Raw genomic sequence first — 25903 nt, 5'->3', positions numbered from 1 at the left:
TGTGGGAAGGAAAAACTCCAGTTTACCAGGAAGTGACCTCTGTTTGGATCAGGCTCAGGGAGAGGTAGCCATCTGCCCTAACCGGCTATAGGGGTTGAATGGAAACTTAAGTAAGATTCATAATAGCTTTAGGACAAGGTTTGTCATCCACATTCCACAAACTTCATCTAGACATGTTCCAAATGTCTGGCACGATTTAGTGTTGTTGGGTTAAACTATATACTCTTTCTCAGCTGCTTTTTTTTTTCTTAATCTTTTATTGAAAAAGACTATTTGGTTTAAAGTCTTTAAAAATTGACATAGTTTTGTATAAATTTGCAGGATAAATTATCTAAAGTTTAATTTGCTTTTAAAAAAAGTTCTAAAAAGAAAACATAAAATGTGCACACAGCTTGAATTATGTGCAAATTATCTGAAATTAAAGATTTTCAGCTTTAAACTAAATGTTTTAAATACATTTACAACAAAATAGAAAAGACAATACTAAATACAATCAGTTAAATTTACAAGAATAACAGTTATATTTAGAACGTTATATTCGATACATTAGTCTTAAAACCCTTTTCTCACGTTAAATATTATTATTATTTCCCAGAGATGATACTAATAATAATAATAATAATAATAATAATAATTGTATGATGTACATCTTGTGCCTTTTTGGTTTTATCTTGAGTGAAAGAAAATATTTAACTAGCGATAATATTTAGAGTTGGATGGCCTCAGCACACACACACACAAACACACACGCACGCGCGCAATAAGCCCCGCCCCTGGCTCTTCCAGCTGATGGCCTATGTGTGCGCGCTGCATGTTTGGGATTGTTGTGATGGGAGGCCGCGGCCATCTTGGATGAGAGCCGCTCGGCACCGAGCAGCGGGACTGGACGTTAACGGCAGAGCAGCTCAGTTAGCTAACGTTAGCCCCTCGGAAGCACGACCCTGGTTGCTGAGCGGTGCGACTATGCTTGTGCACACGCTGTTTTCTTCCGTCAGCTGCCGCTCCGACTGCGTGAAAATGAGCACAAATTGCGTTCAGCTTTTCGCGGTGTAGTTTCGGAGAGGGCGGCGGCGGTGCAGATCCTCGGAATATACCTTAAATTTCTGGATAGAGGAGTTACTATGAATGGAGGATAAATGTTGCCGAAAGCTGACAGCAGCAGTTTCGTCCTCTTCTCTCTTCTCTTCGTCCTCACCTTAACGGACCCACCACGGGCAGGTAAATAGCCTCTCCGAGTTGTTTTTCTTGTGCATGTATTCCCCCCGGGCTCCACTAGAAAGTGGGAGAAACGGATTAGAGCTGGAGGCAGGGGGCGGCAGGTTCACCGGGGAGGCCTGCTCCACAAGCCGGGGACTCCGGTACTTTTTTAACCCATGTCCCTGCTGCAGCTGCTGGACAGCGGGGAGGACCCCTTTACTGCTGCTGCTGGCACTCTTATTATGTTTAATCTTTTAAAGTAATGCCCACCAGCTTGAAATCTCTAAACCAAATTATAATTTATTTCACCTGAATATCAAGTAAGGCTGTGTGGTGTTTTCAAAATAAACAAGGTCGCTTCGAGTGAACCGTCTAGTTTTGACCTTTTGATACAGCTCATAATCATTTATTCACTTAATGGTGCTTACGCAAGGTGGAAACGATATCTTGGCTCAATCCAAAGCTTTGTAAACAATGTAGGTGTATTTAGGCTTCACTACATTCCAGGGTTGGTCTCCGCTTCCGCCGTGAAGCCTCAATTTGAAATGCATGTCAGAGATTCATGCTCCTGCATCACTAAACCTGTCTCACATCATAGAGCTGCAAGCTCAGGCACATCGCACTATACACCAGTGTGATGACTAAAACGATAAAGCTGTCTAAAGGAAACTAAGTTGGTGAATAGAGATTAAAGAGTAATGCGTCATATGTCTCTGTGGCAACATAAGCTCATAAGCTAATACTCAGGGCTAGTGGTGCCACTATATGAATATAGGGGTCAAAAAATATCTGTATAGAAAAATTCAGTTTAACTTCATTTATGGATGTTTTGTCTTATTTTGACAAATTGCTTGCACTAAAAATCTGCAGCACATTAGTGCAGGGTGATGGTAAGGGAGTGTAGCCAGAAAAACACCTTTCTTAGATGATTACATGTATTTTAGATTCCACAAAAGACGGGGATTGTGTGTTGCAAATCAGTTTTTTAAAGCTGAGTTTAGTTTAAATACAATAAAAAGAAAATGTTTGTTAAATCAGGCAACACAGGCTTTTTGCCTTAACTACATGCGCCCTGATCAATATCAAAAGTGACTGCCAAAAGCTCATTTTAAGCTAAAGGAACCCTGATTTATGTCTATTATTAACATCATGGCACTCCTGCACAGGACACACTGTAACATTTGAAAAGGAAAAAAACAATCATACAAATCCCTAAACAAAGAAATACATTTTGTTTTTATTAAAACTACTCTCCGTTTTAACACAATATTGTTTCATATGTGTAAAAACACTCAAAGTAAGGGATTGTCAATTGATGTTTAGGAACAACCACTATGACTTATGTGTATTGTGTTGAAGAGATGCCCGCTTAATTAGAACTAGTGCTGGGCTATACTTTTGTGTAATACCATTTTGAATCCGAAGATAGTTTAGTGAGTCATTGTAACCTTTAATGAGGCTTTTTATAATGGCAGCCTGGCACAAAGGAAACAGCAGTACCTAAAAAGAAATGTCAACAGTTAAAAAGCAGCTCATGTCTGAAAGTACCTGAGCACATCCACAGGTAAAATACTACCCCCTGGTGGCTTCGGATAATTATAAAATACACCTGGAAGGTCATAAAAATCCAAACGGGTAAAAAATTGTATTATTTGTCTCTGCTGTAAATGTGTTCTACTTTTGTTTCAAATGCAGAGCTTGTAAGGTGCTGTTTAGATGTCCATTTGAGCAGGGAAAGGCCAAATGCGTCTTGTGGTTTGCTTTAATCCCGGTCTTGTGATCCTGACATTTATGCCTATCAGTTCAGCCTCATGAATAAACACTTTATTGTCTGCCTCGATCCAAAGGAGAAACCTCCTGCCTACAAAACAATTGGCACACCAAACACGGCATGCTTTTTATTGCCCGGTCGTGTCGAGGTTTGTTCCTGGGCAAATGTTTATTTATATTAGGAGTTTCCAAAGAGTACAGTCATGATTTGCTTAAATGCTCAGGAGTGAATGCATCATCTTGTGTTTTTATAAGATGGGCTGAGTTTTTTTGTCACTATTTCAACCATGACTTGGACATTTGACTTCAGATCAGGACTGCGGGAGTATAACTCCAAATCTGACCGTACATGTAAATAGTTGCTTAAGACTTCCTGTTGTGGAGGCATTAACTTGGTATTGATGTAACCCACTAAACCACATCATCCTCATACATTTTTAACACTTATAAAGGGCGTACCTGCTTTCTACATTTGTTTCACAGCTGACTCCAGCAAACTCTCAAAGGTTAAGATTATGCATTTTCCAATGAGGCAGGCATCACTGAAGTGTCACACATTTTAAGGTAAATGTACGTGATCAGGATCATCTCAGTTGGCCAGCTGAGTTTCACGTGCAAATAAGGCAAATCAGCAGGTTTCCTGCATTTGCACAATGCATAACAATACACACTAGAAGTAGTATGTATGGTTAAGATAAAAGCAGAAATGCACATGACAGGCCCAGTGGTTAGCATGTGTCCTGTGGGTTACAGAGACTAGAGGTGAACCAAGCTGTCTGAGAGTGAAAAACTTCAGTGTGCACTCTAAAAAAAGAGTCAAGAGGTTGAGCACAGCCAACAGTGTATAAAAGTGAGCAGAGCTTGGTTGTTTTTGTGTAGTGTGACTGACACGACCATCAGCTTAAACTTGAGCTGCAGTCAGCTAATCTTTGGGTCTGAGCAGCCGATTTGTGTTGCACTGTCGGCTGTTCAGCAGTCTGTTTTGCACAAAAAAATTGGCAGTGTTTCAACCTGTGCCATTTATCGGTTAAGGATTTTAACAAGTACACTTGAAGGACAGCCACGCAATAATACAGCGATGAAGTTTATTGAAAGGTCACTAAGGCAAATGTTTGAAACATGACCTGCGGGCAAAACGACTCTGCGTACGTGTATTCTGGCAGCTAGTGAAAAGCAGTAAATGAGATAATATGGCGCTTGAGAGAACTCGTGAAATTTGACGTCAACACTGTCCAGACATGAAGCTAAGTTATGGTTTCCATTTGGTTGTTTCGTGGGGTAAATAGTGTCTATACGGGTGAATTACTTCCTTCTGCAGGATTGCTGTAAGACAGCCCTCGTCCCCTTTCACATTTCTGGCTGTAGAGCAAAACTTTTTCACTCTGAGACTTCTCGTCCTGGTTTGCTGGGGACTGCTTTTGTAGAGGAATTGAAAATAATATAGAAGTGACTCAAAGACTGATTTCACAAGGCGTCTTATAGCTAACATGGTGAATTGGTCTATAGAGATAATCCGTATTGCCCCTTTGACACTACTTAATTTGGAAATAGTGTTAACTTTTCCTAATAACATTGTAGCTTCCAGTCACACAGCTCTGTTTACCATTTTAAGTATTAAGTGTGTCTCACAGCTGAAGTGACAGTGATAGCACAGGAAAGGCGCTTTACTTTGGTTAATTATCACAGGAAGCTGACCAGCAATGCTTTCATGCACAAGGTGCAGATAAAAATATGGCTTGTTAATGTGAGAAGGTGCAATAAAAAAGAAATAAATGAATGTCCATACCCACACAGTGCTTTGAACGGCAAAGCTCAGTGCTGATATGAATCATCAGGGGCTGGAGATGATGCAGCGTGTGCACAAGGCCGGTTCACTGTGCCGTTACACTTGAGCGGGACCGAGCTGGGGCAGTCTCATAGTCTTTATTGTGCTTTCCTGTTGGTTATATAAGAGATGCAGAGGCTCACTTCGCTCAGGGTAACCAGTGTTTGCTGATTCTTTTGTCAACATGTACAGATCATAAAATCCTGAAAAAAAGCCTCAGCAAGGGATGTTTTTTTTGTTTGTTTTTTTGCCCCTTTTGCCTTTAACTAAACTGAGATCTCTGATTTTCTGACCTTGTGTTTTCCCGCAGCAGTAACAAAAAAATAACTGCCTAATCATTGTTATTCTGATATATGAACAGGTTGGATATGCACAAGCCCTGATTTCAGCATGTAATGTCTGATAACCTGAAGCAGACAGCTACTGGCATCTTATTCTGATTCCAGTAGCATTTGTGGGTTTTCGAGCAGTACAGATACCAGATATGCACTGAAAGCATGAATACTGATGTGCACAGACAGTCATTATTCAAATGGAGCACAGATGCTTGTATTTTATAGTTCTGAGGGAGCACATGTAGCTATATAAAGAGTCAGCCAGTAACAAGCTGGATTTGGCTTTGTTTGCTTCTTAGCCTTAGCAACAAGTCTTATTGCAATATTCATTAGTGGGAAATGTATGGGGAAAAAATTTTAAATTAAAATATGGTTCCCTGTCGGAGGATTTGTTAGAATTATCTGGCAGCCTTGTAGGGAAGAGGAAAAAGCTCACATCCTTCTCTGATGAAAGTGTTTATTCAGCTACACACAGCAAGGGGCTTGGTTTCTTTAGCAAGTCTGCAAACATGTACTTTATAAGGTAATTGGTTAATTCATTTGTAATATATTTAATACACAGGAAAATGTGTCACAATAAAAGCCTGCACGTTTCAATAAACTGCATCGCTGGTATCCACTGAAACACTAGGGATTTTGATTTGAAGCAGCTTTTATTGTGGCATATCAGAGGTTTTATCAGAAGTTTCATTGGGCTGTGTTTTATTTATCTTTATGTAAATAAAAAGCATGGAAAGTCAAGATGTCCTCATGATCAAATTTCAGGGTCGCCACTTCCCATAATTCTTAGCTATAATAACCAACAAGTTTCAGAGCTACTACCGTAGCCGGTGGGTATCCACATAAAAGAAAAATCACACAGAAGTGTGGATGTCCTTTTTTGTGTTTCAGTCATTGTTTACAGTCTGACTATGAGTAAGGAGACTTTTATTTAAACTCAATAAATAGCTGAATTGTCATTGGACCAAGTGTTGATGTGTTTGAGATTCATTTCAGCCAATGTATTCCTATTTTCCAAGTCTGTGCTAGTCAGTAAGACTCAAAATAAAAACCAGAACTGCTAATAAAAGTCTTATTTGCTTCCTGCACATGGAGATTACTATATATCAGAAACTAGGGCCTCATATTATTAGCATTTATAATGCAGGAAAATACCCCAAACAATTAAAAGCATTGCACCGGTCCAGAATGGCTGGTCCAAATTGCTCCAAAGATGAATTGACATCCAATTTGGACAACGTCTGATGTGCTTTCCTTCCATGTTTCTATGAGACTTAAAAGATGTGAAGTTGACAGAGTGCAGACATCTAAATCTAGGATCACACTCTGGAGAAAAAGGGATAATATTCAGAAAATTAATCACAAAGACAGGAAGTGCCTTCATCTGAACAGGGACTCAAACCAGTGACCTGCACATTACTAATCGGTTATTCAGACCTCCAGTCTTGAGCTCACTGGGCTTATCCCCCCAACATAGCACGCTCAAACTGACCCTGATCCCTCCCAAAGTGTATAAATCCCCCCTGTGGAAGCGTTTAAAGGGGAAATCCCCTCACTTTTGAAATATGATGGCCTGCAGTCATAATGTCATGACTTTAAGAGGGCAAATATGAGGGAATCTGAGCAAGGCTTCATTCAATGCACTGATTAAACCGGGGCATTAGATTTAAAAAATGGGACTCTAAAACAAGCCTGCTTCCAGCTAAGAGCTGTCACCTTCTGCCCCTGTTTGATTAAACAAAGCTTTTTAACCCATTCGCCAACAATTATTCATCATAAACTTAAGGATGAATTATTTTTAGCTTCCTCTAATGTGTTTAATCGTTAATGTCTTTAAAGTTATCTGTCATTTTGACACACATTCGGGTTTGATGATGCACTCACTCCCAGGAGACTGAGACTTGTTTGTAATGCACCTCAATCCACTTAGCATTAACCAAGAGGTGACGTTTCTGTGTGAGACGGCTCTTAAAACACCTGTGGACTGTGTGATCTTCTTAAACTTAAGGGTTACAGGTTCAGTAGCACTGCTTCGATCTAACATTAGCTTTCCTAAGCTTAAACTAACAACTCTGCTGCTGTTTAACCCTCGGACAAACATTACACCAAAATATAGATGAACTGGTAGCTTTGTAATGCTTCCAAGAACAAATTGTAGTGAATTCATCCCAGCCACAGTGTGGGTTTTTTTCTTCATCCTGCTTCCCTATAAAATAGGGATGTATAGTTCAGTACTAGAAAAAAACTTTTTAATGCTTAAATCATGCTGTAAAGCCCAGTGAGAAGTTCCCACAGTGTTGTTAGTTTCTAAGAAATCCTTGTGCAATAAGGTTGCAGCAATCAGAACTAGGCTTTCTGGAAATCCGGTGGTGTTGTTGCCATTGCTGGACTTTAATGCTTGTTGCAAAAGAACGGTAGCTAAATAGTTTGGCTATAAAAGTTGAATTATGATGGTAATAAAGTCAGACATCTGGGAAATAATTTTTATTTTGAAAATCTGACATCAAAACTAACTCTTATAACTAACTGACAGCTTTTATTTGGGAAATCTGATTTTTTTTTCTTCTTGTAATTGCTTATTTATTTTGCACCACCTATAGTACAAATAAATGATACTGAAGTCCAGTGTAGGTTGTGGTCACAGCTGTGTTGATTTTCAAAGCTGGAGGTCTGGTTTTAAATTAAATAAGCTTTTTTTTTTCCTCCCTGTCTCGCTCTTCTAAGGAAAAAATAGCGTTGCTATATTTGTCAGGCAAGTGGGTGATGCAGCTCCTCTGCAGGTTTACATGACTACCTGTGTCCTCACAAACAAGAGGGTGGAGAGAATAGGTGACAGTAAGAAATAAAGAAAAAATCACGAGCAGCATAAACAGGATTTAAAAAAAAAAAAATTTAACTTTTTTTTTTTTTTATCGGACTGGATTAAATGAAATATTGTTTTACTTTTTTTTTTTTTGAAAGACGACACACTGATATACAGGCTAGTCACTCTATTTTTTTTTCTATTTGTTTCAGGTCCGCGGGTAGCTCTGGCAAGATTATTGTCAGGTAAGCACAGTATGTTTTTGGGTTTTTTTAAAAAAAAAATTTAGTTTCCTTTTTCTTATTAGTAGCTCAAGCAGATTTTCAATATAAGAGTCACCCTGTATTAAACTAAAAGTCCTTTTAAAGCAGTCAAATTTATATTTTAATATAAACCAGGTGGGCTAAAACAGATTTTAGTTAATGGGCTTCATGTAGCACAGTCTGATCTCAAATGGGCAGGACTATTAAATCTATTGTTGAAAATAACACCCTGTATTAAGGAAAGGAACTTAAGTTTCAGTTTTTATTTTCATTCACTCTGTCCAGCCCCGTCTCGTAGCAAAATGTTCAATAGTCAAGAAAAACAGTTTGTTTGTTCACATTTGTGCACAGAAACACACTGTATTTCAGCGAGGAAATATATGTAATCTATGCAGGCATGTTGTCCTTATCCTGGCAACCAAGAAAATTTGTTGTTGTTTTTTTTTGTTTTGTTTTGTTTTTTTTAAACAGTCGCACCCACGATCTTTTTGCCTTAGCCTGAAAGAAGTAGGTTTTCATTCCTAACCAAGTCATTTAAATAACAACCCCTAACCAAATAGATTCAAGTGATAAATAATAAAGAATTTTAAAATTTACAGAGTGTGAGTCTAAAAAGTTGTCATGTTTAGGACTTGAACTGCGTTTTAATATTGACGTTTTTGTCCTTTGATGGTGGAAAGGGTTAATTTGCTGTAGCTGGATAATCTAATCACAAATCATGTTCAGGGACATAAAAATAAAGATTCTAAACACCACAGTGTGTCCTAGGAATAAACACAGTAACAACTCCCGGTTTTTGCCCTGTTTCTCTGTGATTTTCACATAGTGCAAAGCTATCCAGTGGGCCAGATTGGACCCTGTGGTGGGTCTGTAGCGGGCCATATGTTTGACACCTCGGAGTCCTTTACTACAGCGAAGTATTAGGGAATTAGCAACTTCGGGTTTAATCCCGAGTTTTCAGCATGACAAAAATGTTCCACTTCTTACTGGAGTGCATCACCAACTTTTCGCTGCAGGTTATTATTGAGATAAGAGTTCAGCGTGTAAAAATCCAATGTCTGCATCTCTCTTCCTGGAAGTTTCAGACTTGTTGTTCTCATAAGAGCAGACCGCCTTAAGTCTTTCCCAGGAAAACATTACAGAGACATGCAGATTCTTAGAAGCAGTTTCATTTTTTCTGTTGGGTTCAAGCAAATTTAAAACAAATGTATTATTGTATAAGCCATTAGAAGTAAAATATGATCCTCTAGTTATATAATACTAACACTTAGCAGGAAGTACGATGAACCTTTTTACTGGTTTCGAAACTTTATTTTATATTTGTCTTTTTAACACAACCAGGGCTACAGATGAAATAATCATCTAAAATTGTCTATATTCATTTTTTTTTTTAAAAAGTCACATTTTCTGTGTCTTAATAACAGAGCTGCTAGAAGTCTATTACCTTAACAGAGGTCTAACAGATGGCCTTTTTACCTTATCTTCTCTTTAAATTTACTTTTTAGCACTTTTTTCAACCTTGCACACACATCACTGCTTTTCCTGTCTCTCACACACTGTTGATTTTTTTGCTTGCAGTGTTTTAGTTTCATCTGCAAACCTGTCGATGTTTGTGATTTTTGTCTTTTCCTGACTTAAAATGGGACTTTAGGTGGACACCTAAGCATGGCTGGGCTGCATTTAATAAAATCAAAGAGTCTGAGTTTTGTCAATTAACAGAAGTATATGCACTTTCGTATGACAGCTTAAGTTAAGGCAAGTGATATCCCGGGTATGTTGAACTTACCCTTTTCTATAACAATCTAAAAACAAGCAAATAGTGATAAGTTATTGATCTGATGATCAGTAATGTTGACCACTGCGCTGTTTAACTGCATCGGGAAAGCTCAGTTTATTTCATAGGCCGCTAAACAGACAGAACATAAAAGTTCAGTATTGTCTGCTTGTGCCTTAGGCTTCTTCTTGAGTTGCTGTCATCATTGAACTGCTTGCAGGAGTACTGTTTTATCCTCAGCGCTCTAATGTTACTGAATATCATGAAATACTCTTAGCAGCAGATTCTATTAATGTCAGGCTATAAACATAACGCAGTGGCTTGCAGACATGATGAAATGGCTCGGCAGATTATCTTCCTCCTTACAGTTGATCAACATCTCTGATAAAGTTTGAGAAATCCAAACATACACGATCGCTAGCAGCTGTGGCTTTTTCCGCTCCTTGCTTAATAATGAGTGAGCAGACAGTCACGATCACAGGAAGCACAGTTGATTGAATTTTAATTCAGTTACAGTTTTGTCTTCCACTCATTTATTAACATAATAACGTTGTGTGCTTTCCACTAATGCTCTTGTTTGTCCATAAAGTGCATCCCTTTCCTTTGTGTTTGGCGTGTTGTTTTTTGTTGTTGTTGTTTTTGTTTTGAGCGTGTAAGCAGTTGTGTTAAATCATCACAATGTCAATACTCACGAAGTAATGGTGATGATGATTTTTGCCGTGATCAAGCAGCTCTAACTGTACATTTACCCATTCGCCATCTCAGACGTCTTATTTTATTAACTGCCTTGAAAGCTCACACGGCGCCATTCAGTCTGCTGCACTCTGAGTTTAAATGGTTTTCTCTCCTTAGTAAAAAGGCCTCGGTTATGTGCAGGTTTAACCACACAAACCCTCTTTTTTTGTGTGTGTTTCAGAGCAGCGCTGCAGCCCCGGGCAGTTTGCCTGCCGCAGTGGGAAGATGCAGTGTATCCCGATGTCCTGGCAGTGTGACGGCTGGACAGCGTGTGAGGACAAGAGTGACGAGATGGACTGTCCCCGTGAGTACGGCTCACTTAAGCCCTTTCACACTCAGTCTGTTACCTAACACCCATAACATGATTGATTTTCAGAAAGACTAGCAACACACAGAACCTTTTAGAACCTTTTCACGCTTGGATGATCAGATCACAGCTGAGCAGCTCTGAATACAGGTGTGGAGGATGTAGTGCAATCTAATCAAGCCAAACTGAGAGACGTTCAGGTGAATATATGCAAAGATTTAGTATGCAGGGTAAATAGGGGTGTTCTGCAGGTGATCAGCCATCAGTGCCCCAGTTTGTAAACAAAGACGCTGCTAATCCATGTCATTAATGAGCAGTGCCATCTACATACAGAAGAGTAGCAGACTTGATAAGGGAGTGAGTGTGTATTAAGGAGTATGATGGAGTACAAGAACAGGATGAAAGGGACATGTGCTTTCTCTTTGAAAGAGCATGGCAGCTCAGATCAATGAGAGGCTGGAGTTATCCCGCCTATCCCACCTGGCTACACCCTGGACAGGTCGCCAGTTTCTTACAGGTCTAAGGCCTGAGTCAGACCTGTGCAGGGAAGCTTTGTAGAGCCCACAGCTTGCACTTACGCTTGTGCTCGTGCATTACATGTTAATTACAGTGTGGGATGCCAGCCAATGTCAATGCTTTGTTGTGGTCAGTGTTCTTCGGGGGCTTGAGGGGACTTTTTCCATTTCTTTGTACACTCCCTTGTGTTCATTCTGGTAGTTTCAACAATCTCCCTCCAGGAATTTGCTGATATTTGTGAGTCCTAATATTGAAGCTGTGATTATTATTCCTTATATTAAGGCAATGATTTTATGCTCTCACTGATAAATTTAAAAAAACGGAACTAAAAAGTAGCCAGACATACACAGGAATTATTGACCAATCAGAGTAGTTGTGGGCTGCATCAACCCAATGTGTGGTTACATTTCTAGGGAGGTGCATGTAAGGCTACAGCGTAGAGTTTCGACATAGTTATGTTGTAGATATCCTGCTAAAGCGTAATCCCACAGGAACACGGATAAATAGCAATTCGCACACCACCCATAAACATGCTTTTGCACTACAGGAGACCGTTGGAATACTAACTGGGTCTGAACTGGATGAAGCCAGAATTTCTGTTTCTTTCTTTTCTTGTTCAGAAAAATCAGGGCCAGCTCATCATGGCCCCATGTCAGTGTTTTTTCACAGTGCTATTTTTGACACTGAGCATTCACACATTTGGTGTTCAGTGTGTATATATGTTACTCAGCAAGTTCGGAAGTGGAAAATTAGGAATTATGTGTCACTTGGGTGAATTTCGGTAGTATTGAGGGCCAGAAATATGCAGCGTTCAGCCTTACGTTTTTCTACTTTGGTAGTAAATCTTGGCCCTTGCTTCCCTGTCTGAACTGCAGCATGGCATAGTTGCATTTAATACAATAACCACCCACATAAACAGTCCTGTCTCGCTAATTTGCTTTTGCTCAGCAGCTCAGTTGTGGTTTGGTAGTCCTCATAGTCCCTCACAGTGAGTCCCAGCGTCAGATGGCAGGGGGAGGAAGGGTTAAAGGCTGAGTGGCTGCACATGTGTCTCTGTTTTTGTTTACTGCTGGTTCATCTGTCCTACACTGCATAGATGTCACTAAGCCTTTGACCGAAATCCTATTGTTCTCCGCTTAAGTCTAGAAAGACCTTATCCCGAGATCTCTGACAGCATAACGGGAGTTATTGAAAGGATTGAGTGCAGCATGTGACCTCCATACAGCAGCTGTGCGCGCTCCGAGTTAACGCTCTATGCCGGCAATGCTGTTAAACGATTAAGGGTTCACACTGAAGTCTATTCATTCTGCAGTAAAACCACATTTTTAACAGAACAGCTTAAGAAGTTGAAAAGCAATTTCCTTCTGCTTTTTTTTTTCTTTCTGTTTATTTAGCAGTAAAACTGGACAAATTCATATATCTGATAGTCTGCATGTTTAGAGGGACGACTGCTGACCTTTTGTTTTTTTAAGTGTGAGCTTACTGAGAAATGCAAGCCTTACTCAAGTCACAGCAAGGGCTTATTGTCACGTTAATCACCAGCTTGCTGGAGAGTCATTGTTCTTGTTAGGGCACTTCTCTTTTTGATTAACACTGAAAGGTGAAGTAATCCTTCAGATTTATAATAGCAGCAGAGTGGCCAATGCAAGAAGAAACGTCTCAGCTTTACAGTTGAGAAACTGAAAAGTGGAAAATACCCAGCTGAAGGCCAGTCACTGTATGCAGTGAAAACTGTGAATCTCAGTGCAAAATCCAAATAAATGCTGTTATAAATGTAAACAAAGTGTATGCTCCTCAAATTTAGTGGTGTTTTTTCAGTTAAGTTCTTCAATATTTGCTGTTTTCATAGCCTGCAGTTCCTTCCTTTTTGAAGCATCAGTCAAAAACTAAATCTCATTGAGTCGTGTAACAGAGAAACAGTCTATTTTATCTGCTACCCATTACTCCCTTCAGAAGTCGCCATTGTCTCACACCAGCCTGTCCCCTTTTCTACATCGTTACATCCTTGAACCTCCTCTGAGGTCGTCCTCGCTTCCTGCCTGCCTCCTCCAAATCCAGCATCCGTTGTCCAATATAGCCACCATCACAAAAATCAACACACCTCTGGTTGTTGTGCCAGAGGTGTTTTGCTAACAGGGACGTTGCAGAGGGCCCTCTGGTGGACAGATTATGCAGCATCAACACAGAAAATGCGGTTGAAGGCTGTTTCTCCTGCCTTTTTACGTTTTAAATGCTCATTTATCAGCTGTTATAAATGCCAATATCAGTAAACACCTATTATCTGCTGATATATCATATGTGCTCTAAAATCTCCAAGCATATTTCCCATGTTTTTAAATCTTATCTTTTTCTTCTAGTTTATACTAAGAAAAAGTAGTAAAGATGCCACAATTGAGACAGTGTGTTTTCTTTATAGTTTGTAACATACCTACGTACTTTATTTTCTTACTAGCTAGTCAAAGAGTAGCAAGAGATCCATATTAACAATTAAATTTTGTCATTAAAAAGTGTATATTATATTGTGTTGCACATAGACGGTACTGGGGTGCTTCCCTCAGTCTAGATTTTAATCTCTGTGAACTCCTGATAAAACATAGTAGAGGATGCAATCTGCACGGTCAGCAAAGTATTGCTTCTGCTTTCATATTCCTCAGATTAGTATCAGCCTTAGTATATATTTTAATTTCACTGATGTGTGGTGGTTTTGACTTCTAAATATTATCACGGGCTGTTAACAATTATCCTACACACTGAAAACACCATCTGTTGTTCTCAGTTACATTTATTATGGCAGAACGTACAAACAAGTCCACTTTTTTAACCTTTTTTTCTTCATTTGTGCTGTTATAAAAGAGGAGAGGTTTCGTTATGGCAGCGGGTACGACCAGGTGGAAGACGTCATCGGTGTGGCTCAGCCGGTGCGCTTCAACAGTAAGCGTCTCACTTTGCCCTCAGCAGGTTTATTTGAATCGAATCTGCGTGGCGATCCTGTGCTCAGTCTTGTCTTCTCTGTCCGCAGAGAAATGCCCCAGCGGGTGGCATCACTACGAGAAAACGGCGAGCTGCTACAAAGTGTACCTGAAGAACGAGAACTACTGGCAGGCCGTGGATACGTGTCAGAAAGTCAACGGCTCGTTGGCCACGTTTGTGACCAATGAGGAGCTGCAGTTCATACTGAAGATCGAGGTGGACTTTGACGATAAAGTGTGCAGAGACCAGTGCAAGTAAGTTTTCTTTATTGACACAGAAATAAGCTGTCAGGTTTCAGTTCCTGAACAGAAATCTCATTTCAGTCTTTAAACTTCTGCTTTAACTCTGGTTTGTTTTTGTTATTTTAATAAGGAAGATATTACAGTGCAGTGTGTGTGCTTGTTGTTTTAGATGTTACGCTGCTCTGTAGCTGGTTGCAGGCCATCTAGTGACTGGTAGTGGCTAATGCGTAATCACTAGACATGGTGTAAGTGGTGTTGTTTGTTTCAGATTTTGGGTGGGTTACCAGTATGTGATCACCAATCAGAGCCACTCCTTGGATGGCCGCTGGGAAGTAGCATATAAAGGTATGAAAGATTCAGCTTTGTGAAGTACCTACATGTGCTGTTTGTCTTCTGTCATTTATTTGAATGCTTTAATGTGTGAATTGTTTGTGTTCAGGCTCTATGCAGGTGTTTTTGCCTCCTGAGGGTCTGAAAGACTTGGGGGAGGCCTCCGCCACCCAAGACAATGTCTTCTGTGCGCAGCTGCAGCGCTTTCAGTACAAAAGCATGAACGAGCGAGGCCTGCACAGCTGGCACGCTGAGAACTGCTACAAGAAGTTTCCGTTTCTGTGCAAGAGGAGTATGGGTTAATTTTCTGTTTGTTATCAAAAATATGAAGTCAGTTATTTGCTCCGCTGGGGCCATGTGTTTATTTTGATGTCATATTGTCTTTGCCACAGGGCAAACGTGCGTGGATATAAAAGACAATGTCGTAAACGAGGGCTACTACTTCACCCCCAAGGGAGACGACCCGTGTCTCAGCTGCACATGTCATGACGGCGAGCCTGAGATGTGCGTCGCCGCGCTGTGTGAGCGGCCACAAGGCTGCCAGCACTTCCGCAAGGATCCCAAAGAGTGCTGCAAGTTCACCTGCCTCGATCCAGGTACTACCACCGCATCCGAACACATGCCACTGGTTACAAACCACCACCAGTGTGTAATAATCATCAGTGATTAGAAGCCTTCCAGTGCTCGTAGTCCTATAAGATGTTATTCTGCATCACGATTCGTCACCTACACATTTTTACACTGTTTGATATGCAGTATATTAAGTTAAATGAGTCAGGAGGATTAAAATTGGCCTCATTTATATAAACAATTAGCAAAAATAGAGATGTTTTTTAATGTGCTTGGTGTGTCACATTCACACATAAACGGTGCAGAATTTCCTTCGAAGCTCAGCAAAAGAGAGTTTTTAACTAAGTACGTTTGCAAGGACATATCCTGATTTGATTAGGTTTTTCCCGTCTTCTCCCTCAGATGGGAATAGTCTGTTTGACTCGATGGCCAGCGGGATGAGGCTGATCGTCAGCTGCATCTCGTCCTTCCTTATCCTCTCTCTGCTGCTCTTCATGGTACACAGACTGCGTCAGAGAAGACGTGAACGCATCGAAACGCTGATTGGAGGAAACTGTGAGTAAAGTGTTGCAGCACTGAGATCCAAAGTTTACACCTGTGGTCACTTTTTAATTGGTCTTTGTCTGTATGAGGAACGATTTAAAATACTGAGATAAAAATCTTCCTTTCTAAAAATGAAAACTCATAAGGATTGCAAAAACTGCCGCAAACAACAGTAAATAAATAAATAAAATAAATGTTGAAATTAATTTTAAATATTGATATTTATGTTTTAAGCTGCTTATTTTTATTAATTCATTTAATTTTCACTCTAGTTTTATGCTTTACACATCTAAAATGTATTTGTTTGTTTTTTGTTTTTTTCTTTATTTCTATTTTACATTATTTATATTTTTCTGCATTTTTATACACATGAGGGTAACAACAGTCTTGGCTGTTGCTGCAGTCGCATTGGGGAAATCAGTTGTTGGAGATGGCAGCACAAAGTTTTTGTGACAACTTACAATCTTATTGTTTTTGAAGTGGTTGCTTCGGAGACCAGATCTGCGACCACTCTCAGTCAGTTGCCATCTTCAAAGCATCTTAAGTGCGATAAAACAATAAGGCAGAGATGGTCTGAATAATCCAAAAAGCTCACTTTAAATGCACCTTAAACTTTAAACTCTGCCTTGTTTTTTTGTTTGTTTGTTTTTTTAAATCTCAGTGCATCACTTTAACCTTGGAAGACGAGTCCCAGGCTTTGACTACGGCCCAGACGCCTTTGGCACCGGTCTCACTCCCCTGCATCTGTCCGATGATGGGGAGGGAGGCGCTTTTCATTTCCAAGAGCCTCCTCCGCCTTACGCAGCCTACAAATACCCCGACATCCAGCATCCTGACGACCCCCCTCCTCCATACGAAGCCTCCATAAACCCAGACAGCCTCCTCTACGTGGACCTCGGTAGGCGCACATCCTTTTCTCTTGTTCTTTACAAACATCGTCATGTGCGGAGTGATAAACGCTCTCGTTTCCCACTTCTCTGTCTGCTTCTGTATCTTCAGGGCATGGTGGGGTTTCCATCGTGCCGAGCCAGATGAACGCCATGGGTGACGGGCTCCAGGCCAATATTCCCAACACGACAGGCCCCGTGCCAGACTCCACGCCATCCTGTCAGGAGAGGGAGGACTCCATAGACAGCAGCACCCTCCTGGTGGGGCCCGACACACCGACAGATGGCCACGCCCCACCCTGCATGCCTGCAGACTGCGCCTCCTCCCTCAGCACCGTGGTATAAGACTGTGGGCAGACACCTGCACATTACCCACCGTCGGAGGAGGGTCGTAGATGTTTTCCGCACCAGGAGCACAAAATGCTGGCTGCAGAGAGGACAGTTACAGTTTGTACAGACTCATCAGAGTGTTTTTGTTTTGTTTTGTTTGTTTTTTTAAGACAGTGACATCTGAAGGAGCAAAGAGACAAAAACTCTACATCCAGACCAAGAAGGCCACACTTCTGCTTTTAGCCCAGACTGAGAAAAGCTTTTCAAACACCTCAAAACGGGCCTGTTGGTCATAAAAAAACAAAGCCCCTGGTGTAAATACACCCGTAGGTCAGATTTGTAACAGCACGAGGAAAAATAACCGCATACGGACAGAAGAGCCAACTTTTGTTTCTGTTTGCGGCATACTTTCGAACACATCCGTATCAATCAGGTAGTGTTCAGGCTGCGATAACTTTCTCATCCACCCCACAGTCTGTCGCAGCGCGTACAGAAACCGTCCCCTTAGTCTGACACATGAAGCGGTCTTCCAGGTTTTTAGAGCAAATTTGCAGAAAAACATGTTTTGTAGTTGAGAGGTTTAACCTCGTAAGGTACGGCTAAATTTCCTGCTGTGGGGTTTTTATCGGGCGTAGCTGACATGAGGCATCGTAGTGTCAAAGGATGTTGTGCTCTTTTTATTTTCTTTTTTTTTGATAATAATTTATGGCTACAGGTCGTTACCTTGATTGTTTAATTGTGGGATAGATATAGGCTGATTTTCTTTCCCTGTCCATCAACAAAGCGTCAAAGGCTTTATGAGCGTATATGTGAAGATTAAATTTGAACCCCCCCCCCCAAAAAAAAAAAATCGTTTATATGAGATAAATGCTCCAATCATTAAGTCGTATAATCATCCAGATGGTCCCAGAGTTGCTTCTGTTTCATCACCAACTCTTTCCAGGATAATTCTGCATTTTCTTGGTGATTTAATTCCTCCCTCGGTTGGATCAGGCGCATTTCTGTGCTATTCTTCTGTTACTGAGGTTTGTCTTCAGTTAGTGATGGGATGTCACCAACTGCAGCGGCGGGATTTTTTTTTTTTTTTTTTTTTTTTCATATAAATGTGTTGGTGATGAGGGTCTGTATACTTGGGGAGAATTACGGTGTCAATCATCAGAGGAGTAATCGTCTGCAGATCAGAGCTGACCCACAACCACCAGCATCCAAGCCGCTCATGATCTGCCTCGAGGAGGAAAAAAACGGCTGTAAACGTGTCAGACTGTGCACATCTGTGTAACTTATGTTTGAATGTATTTTTGTAAAAAGAAGTTGCTTTTTTGTTTTGTTTTGGGTTTTTTTGGTTGTTTATTTTGTTTAAGCTACCCCCCCCCCCCTTTTTTTTTTCTTTACTTTGACAATCCACAGTGGATTATGGATTATCCAAGAAACAAAATCATGTTCACAGAAATTGTGGAAAAGTGTTCATGTGTGTTTAGAAAATGATGTATTCAGTTTGATTTTTCTTATGTTTTTTTTTTTTTTCTTATTTTAAATCAAGTTTTTTTTTTTTTTTTTTTGCGTTGTCGACCTGTGGTGCATGTTTTTAATCTTTTGGCATGCTGAGAGATTTTTATTTTTATTTTTTGTTCTTTTTGATTTGGACAAAAATGTTTTATGCTCAACCGTGTGTCCTGTACAGTAGGCTCAAAAGACTCCTGCATATAGTTTAATATCCCCGTACGCATCCAAAACGTGCCCACCACAACCCATCCGGCTGCATTTACACTGTAGTTTCTGTGCTAGAAGGTGGTGTTGATGGTGGCGTAAGAGCTCGTTTTTGTTTTTGGAGGGGGAGCGGGGTTTGAAATGTTTTATGTACAATACAGCAGATGCTACATTTCATTGTTTATTTCATAGCCTTTACCATTTAAAAAAGAAATGCTTAATTTGCAGGGGAGCTTGTGTTTTTTCTGAGGTAGATGTACATCTAATCAAATGCCAAATAAATTGCACCATGAAGGACGAGCTTGTGCGTCAGTGGCTCCGAACACATGCTGAACTTTACGTTGAACCTCGCTACATCGTGACATTTAGCTGCTCTGCGAGGCTTTGAGGAGGAAATTCCTTCGCCTGTGGTCACCAAATGTCAAATTAGATTAAGGTGGGATGCAGGGAAATCCCCCCCGCCTCCTCGCACCAGTGTCCGATCCACGGCAATCAAAAGATTCTCATAATTTAAAGAAAGCGGATATAGTGCACCTTGCGGTGACTCACGAGGGGGCAGGCAGAGAGGAGAGAGTGATACCCAGCCGAGAAGCGCCGTGGGAGAAAAGAGGCTTTGTTCATGCAGGCTGAGTAGTGACGGAGTCGCACAATCTATTCCTGGATGGGAAACACGTAACACTTAACACTAAGCTGTTAAGAGAGGAAGTGTAACATCACTTAAAAACATGCGTTTAAGTGTAAAATTAGGTGTTAATTTGAGGGTTTTTAACTGGATTCTCAGAGCTTGGCACTGATTAGAGGGTGGTCCCTTCCACTCTAAAGCGTGGGGCAGTGATGAGAAAATAAAAAGAGAACCTCTGAAGTTTAAACACAGTGTGATTTTTACAGCCTCTTTATACCGAGTCATATATATTCTGTTCACTTCTAATCCAGCCTGCTAACACATCCTCTGACTTTCCCATGAGATGAATGGGTCTTGTTACTAGTCACTGGGCATCTATGCTTACAGCAGCAGCAGCTGGGGAGGTGGGGGTGTGTGTGGGTGTAGGGGGGTGAAGCTGCCCCTGCATCAATGAGCCTGTTTATCAGAAAAGACCACTAGACTGGTAATGACACGGTTCACTGATCAGCCCGGGAGAAAGTAAACCTCAGCTTTCACCTTCCTTCCTATATTTAAGCCGGGCGTTCGCCCTCGATTGTTTCAGTCTACCTCTCTGTGTGCTCCACCAGGATCCTGGGATGATTTGGACCGCAGCTCTCCTCGTGATCGTCGGCTCATACGCTGACTCAGGTGAGGGCACGACTCGGGTCTCGCGGGGTGAAAAGATATTGCGAACGTCTCTTATGTGCAATTTCGTGTAATTGGATGGAAGGAAAAGAAAGGTGATGTTTGCCGTCACTGTGCCGTTTTCATTTTGCAGATGACTACTGTTATGATGAACCACATTGTGGTGAGTAACTTATTTGTTTTTTTAATTTTAGAACGAGTGCTGTCACGATGTCACATTTTCACTTTATGATTAGAACGGTGAAAAGGATTCACGATGATAATATATCTTTAGAAAAGATTTGATCAAATTCCATCAATGACACTGTTACAGTGCACAATACAGACCCACCGACCACTTCTTTGGTTACACCTTGCTCGTACCCCTTTTGCCTTCAGATATGCCTTAATTCTTGATTCAGCAAGGTGCTGGAAATACTCCTGAGATTTGTGAGCTGAACGCCCATGATCCAAATCTCCTGTTCCACTAAATCGCAAATGTGCTCTATTTGACTGATATCTGATGACTGTGGAGGGCATTTGAGTACAGTGAACTCATTGTCATGTTCAAGAAATTGAGATGATTAGAGCTTTGTGACATGGCATGTTTATCCTGCTGGAATCAGACGATGGGCACACTGTGGTCATAAAGGGATGGACGTCATCGGCAACAATACTCCGGTAGTAGCATTTTAATGCTCAGTTGCCATTGCACCACCAGCAGCCTGAACTATTGATACCAGACAGGATGGGTTCATGCTTTCATATGGTTCACACCAAATTCTGACCATCTGAATGTGACAACAGCCAGTCACGTGGCAGCAACTGAATGCCTTTAGGCATGTAGACATGGTCAAGGGGGCATATTGAAGTTCAAAATGGGGATTTAAGTGACTTTGATTGTTGGTGCCAGATGAGCTGACTGAGTATTTCAGAAACAGCTGATTTGCTGGGATCTTCCACACAACCATGTCTAGAGTTTACTATACAGGGTCTAAAAATAAATAAAGGACAAAATATCAAATGGGCAGCAGAGAGGAGGATGAAGAGGCAGACTGCTTCAAGCTGATTGAAAGGCAACAGTAGATAACCAGTTGCTACAACCAAGGTGTGCAGAAGTGCTACAGTAGCAGAAGAGACCACATTAGCTATCACTCCTGTCAGCTAAGAACAGGAAACCGAGGCTACAATTCACATGAGCCCACCAAAGCTGGAAAATAGAGAGTTGAAATGTTGACGCCTGGTCTGATGAGTCTCGATTTCTACTGCAACATTTGCCTGCGAGGATCAGAAACAACATGAAAGGATGGATCTATTCTGCCCTGTATCAACTTGGTGGTGGTGGTGTAATCGGGTGGGTTTCTTGGCACACTTTGGGCCTCTAGTACCAACTGAGCATCATTAAAACTCAACAGCCTATCAGCCGGATGGTTGCTGACCATATTGACTCCAAATCAACCCAACAGAGCACCTTTGGGATGTGCTGGAACAGGTGACTGACATCATAGATGTGATGCTAGCATGTCAGTGTGGACCAAAATCTGGGGAATGTTTCCAGCACTTTGTTCAGTCTCTGTCATGAAGAGTTAAGGCAACTCTGAAGGCAAAAAGACTAGTATATTAGATGATCTGAAGCTGAAGTCACTGATGAAAGTCTAAAGTATCCTTTCAAAATAAAAGCCAAAATATCAGATATTCGGAAAGCATGGGTTGTCCTAAACTGATTGCTGTGAGCTGATTTTAAGGTTAAGCATTCAAGGTTCTTCTCTTACACTTTTTAGTTGTCTGTCTGGAGCTCATGAGTCTTCTTTCACATCTTCAGATTCTTACTCATGGGGAGACATGTTCCCTTCCTGTTACTCTTTAATTGATCACCATGACTCTCCCATCAACTTGGACGAACACATGGTCAGAAACGCCTCTCTGGGCGCTCTGTATCTAGAGGGCTTCGAGGAGACGCAAACAGGCCACTGGACGCTCAAAAACGACGGGCACTCAGGTGAATACCCCGCATATTGTAGCGTGTTTTTGTCGAGTGGCCGCTGGGGGTGACACGTGCGCTGTTGCTCTCAGTCATACTGCAGGTCGGCAGCGGCATGGCGGTGAGTGGTGGCGGCCTTCCAGATGTGTACCACACCATCCAGCTGCACTTCCACTGGGGAGGTCCGGCGTCCAATGGCTCAGAGCACACCGTGGACAGACGCAGATACCCAATGGAGGTACAGTATGGTCAGTAGACGGAGTTACACAGTCACGAGCCGCCTGTCTAAGCACACAGATGCAGTGCAGCCTTCCCTTAATGTCTCTGTGGATTTTCTTTACTTCCAGATGCACATAGTCAACATTAAGTCCATCCATCCAAATCTGTCTGCAGCCCTCGACGATCCAACAGGACTTGCCGTTCTTGGATTCTTCATTGATGTCAGTTTATTTCTCAGCCTAGTCCTGAACTACATTTTTAAGAATTTTTAAAGCAAAACTATTAAGACTTTATCATATATTACAGGTTGTGTATGCAGATAATGTGCACTTTGGACACATCTCACAGAAACTCTCCTCTGTTGCTTACAAAGGTGAGCGGAGCCTTAAGGAAAATCCACTCCTGCCTTCTTGTGTTAGTCGTAGCAATGTTCTCATTACGTCTGTGCATCCTTACCCCAGGGCAAGCAACTAAAGTAAAGCCATTTCCTCTAATGAGCCTCCTGCCGAAGCACAACATGAGTCAGTATTACCGATATTACGGCAGCCTTACCACCCCTCCATGTTCTCAAGCGGTTGTGTGGACTTTGTATGAGGTCCCCATCTACATCTCATGGTCCCAAGTAAGTCCCCTAGGTTCAGATCAGGTTTTATTTTTTTTTAAAGACTTGTTGCTTTAAAACATTATTTTTGGGTTTGGTTGTCTCCTCAGCTGGCTCAGTTTACCTCGCAGATCTTCTCCACAGAGGAGGACGCAGAGCAGGTGACGCCTCTCCAGAACAATTTCAGACACATTCATCACATCCTCAGTCGCGTTGTCTCAGCCTCCATAGATGCCAAACTGCTCAGAGGAGCGGCTGGTCGAACCCTCTGGTCTGCTACATCAGTGCATCTGCTTCCAGTCCTTTTACTGGGATGCTTCTTACCTGGACTTTAGCACCATGTTAAATCCAAGGCGTGAAATAGTACAACACCAAAATTAAAATTAAATAAATAAAAAACAGATTAGTTGAACTTTTCATTTAAGGAGAAGTTTTCAGACATTTAGAAATACTCTAGGAAAAACAAGCAAACTGTGAAGAAGAGTACTGTAAGTGTTATTTAACGTCTCATGTGTTTTCAGGATATTTGATTTCATTAGCATGTTGCTAACCGTTTAATGTGAACCATTTTGCATTCAAAGTGTGCTTTTAAAAACTACAGTCTAATGTACATGCGTATATCCTTTGTTTTTCTGTAGTGAGCAATTAAAAATAAAAATAAAAGCTAAGTTAAGTCAAAGGAAAACTTTGGAAATTGGGTTGGTTAGCATAGCATGTTAGCATGCTAACAAGGTTGATTGTTTATAAAACATTTGAAAAATTAAAAGTCTTGGTCACGCATTTTAAGCTGATGATGATGATTTAAAAATGTGCCCAAATAACGCAGTAACGCAGATTTATGAAAAAGTAAAGAAATATATAAAGAAAAATACAATTAGATCTATAATTCACTAGACAACAGTATAATTTCCATATCTCTGAATGCCACTACAGTGGATTTTAAACAGTTGAGATGTGATTTAAATGCAGATTTTCAGTTTTAATTTAAAAGATTTTTATAAAATGTATATACAGTCTTTTAATTAATTGAACAAACCCATATGAATTTAAACATAAATATTGTTGAAACTGACACTATTACTTCCTCAAGAGTGTGACTAGATGTGAAACTGTTTTTTCTTTACCATCGAAATAATTCTGTGGTCATCCACTTCACCATTTCTGTGGTCTTTCAGACCTTTTTGATGTCGCCAAGCTGGCTAGTACATTTATTCCCTTTAAGATTGAACTGAACTGCTGATTTGAACACTCCTAAAGATTTTGCTATCGCTCTGATAGATTTATTTATTTCAGTCTAACAGAGGTCTCCCTCACTTGTACTGACACCTTTACGGGCCTCTCATTTAAAATTACAGTGAAAAGCCACTATATAAAGCTGACAGTCTTACCCTTCGATCATTTCTTGATTTTGTTTTAATGTAAAGTATCCACTGTTGTGTTATAATGAGGCAAAACTATAAAATATATTAATATTAATTAATATTAATATTAATTCTAAGTGTTTAACTCCTCTGTTTAGTAACATCAATAGACGCAGAGTCAATCGCAACATTGTTCTGAAGCACAGACATGTTGCCGCTCCGTCAGCATCACCACCATTCAAAATTATTGTTATTTAATACTTAATGACACTTAATGATATGAAAATTGATAGATTATAACCCATTAAACTGTCCGCGTTTGTAGCTATTTCCTATTTACTCATTAGCGTAAGTTATATATTAACATCAGTAGTTTCAGCTTTTTTTTGTAATCCAATACTTTTAAGGATTTAACTTCTTTATAATTTACTCATAACTATTTTAACGAATTTCCAAACTACTTTCAGCACCTTAACTCTGATATTAACATTATTGATTAAGGTTAATTGTGTGTGTTTTCTAAGGGTTTAATTTTTAGTTCAGAGAGTAGACAAGAGAGCATGGAGAGGATGCTTAGCTGTTTTAACCACTGAGCCAGCTACTCATTGTTTAACTGTGTGCTTGTGTTGGTTAGCGATAAAATCTAACCCTTTCAACTCTGATAGATTTAGCCATACTTTACACTGGCTGTTTCAAAAATTTATGGTACCATTACATCATGCAGGCCTGTACATTTCTTTCCAAATGCCTTGGGCTAAAGCAAAATGCCCCCCTGGGCACTGTTAGCCTTTGATTGGGAAGAACATTAGTGCTTTACGGTTATTCCTGCAACAGTACGTTTTCACTGCAGACATTTTGAAATCCAAAGTTACATTATTTTGCATGGTGCCTCACCTGTTTTTCCTACAATAGCAGGTGAAAAGTCTGTTTTGAAAAGAAGAGGGCGTTAAGGAAGGGTGCTAGAATACAGCACAGTAATGGCTGCCTAATGAGTCGATTTACGAGCGTCATGCAAAAACATGCAAACATTAGTTTGTACTCAGTGCTCATGTCTGCATTGAATTTTGAAGTGTGGCCATACGTCACGTAAAGGAGGACTGTGGGTTACACCAGGAAAAAAAGAAACCTGCAAGGAAAAAAAAGCCTTAATATTTGCTGTGTGACTGTTCTTTAAACTGTGACTCACTCCCTTATAACACTTTGTGTATCCTAACAATAAAATCATTCTTTAAATCATATTTGCTGCTGTTGTTTTTTTGTTGTTCCTCATGCAAAAAGGTTTCAGAAAATTGAAAGTATGTGGCTGAACTGTGGTCGGCATTAAATGGTGAAATATGCCAGCAGACTCACACAGGTGATCATGGTCACCA

The 25903-nt window shown here is 40.6% G+C and overlaps 2 protein-coding genes across 3 annotated transcripts; both read left to right on the top strand.

Moving 5' to 3' along the window:
• Positions 1–831: 831 nt before the first annotated feature.
• dgcr2 (DiGeorge syndrome critical region gene 2) lies at positions 832–19404 on the top strand. 2 transcript variants are annotated; one of them, XM_039615930.1, is made up of 11 exons: positions 832–1218; positions 8143–8175; positions 10884–11006; positions 14379–14456; positions 14545–14749; positions 15006–15082; positions 15177–15359; positions 15460–15663; positions 16040–16192; positions 16842–17078; positions 17180–19404. In XM_039615930.1, exons 1-11 carry the CDS (start codon positions 1137–1139, stop codon positions 17410–17412), a joined length of 1608 nt encoding a protein of 535 aa, XP_039471864.1. In that variant the 5' UTR covers positions 832–1136; the 3' UTR covers positions 17413–19404. The 2 variants fall into 2 exon arrangements, with proteins under 2 accessions (XP_039471864.1, XP_039471865.1); XM_039615931.1 differs by lacking the exon at positions 8143–8175.
• A 745-nt stretch (positions 19405–20149) lies between these two features.
• Positions 20150–24235, top strand: car15 (carbonic anhydrase 15). Its single transcript, XM_031742500.2, has 8 exons — positions 20150–20395; positions 20526–20555; positions 22194–22370; positions 22445–22590; positions 22700–22792; positions 22878–22944; positions 23033–23193; positions 23283–24235. The coding sequence occupies exons 1-8, from the start codon at positions 20344–20346 to the stop codon at positions 23505–23507; spliced, it is 951 nt and encodes a 316-aa protein (XP_031598360.2). The 5' UTR covers positions 20150–20343; the 3' UTR covers positions 23508–24235.
• The last annotated feature ends 1668 nt before the right edge of the window (positions 24236–25903 follow it).

The sequence above is a fragment of the Oreochromis aureus genome, linkage group 7, assembly GCF_013358895.1.
Source record: "Oreochromis aureus strain Israel breed Guangdong linkage group 7, ZZ_aureus, whole genome shotgun sequence".
Lineage (NCBI taxonomy): Eukaryota > Metazoa > Chordata > Actinopteri > Cichliformes > Cichlidae > Oreochromis > Oreochromis aureus.
This window is presented reverse-complemented; position numbering and strand designations above follow the sequence as displayed.

Bases quoted from the DNA above. Each gene is read 5' to 3' on its own strand.
- dgcr2 (XM_039615930.1), top strand. From the start codon at position 1,137: ATGTTGCCGAAAGCTGACAGCAGCAGTTTCGTCCTCTTCTCTCTTCTC. The intron at 15,083-15,176 runs GTATGAAAGATT...GTTTGTGTTCAG, and splicing joins CTGGGAAGTAGCATATAAAG to GCTCTATGCAGGTGTTTTTG. The intron at 15,664-16,039 runs GTACTACCACCG...CTTCTCCCTCAG, and splicing joins GTTCACCTGCCTCGATCCAG to ATGGGAATAGTCTGTTTGAC.
- car15 (XM_031742500.2), top strand. From the start codon at position 20,344: ATGATTTGGACCGCAGCTCTCCTCGTGATCGTCGGCTCATACGCTGAC. The intron at 20,556-22,193 runs GTGAGTAACTTA...TCACATCTTCAG, and splicing joins TTATGATGAACCACATTGTG to ATTCTTACTCATGGGGAGAC. The intron at 22,793-22,877 runs GTCAGTTTATTT...CATATATTACAG, and splicing joins TTCTTGGATTCTTCATTGAT to GTTGTGTATGCAGATAATGT.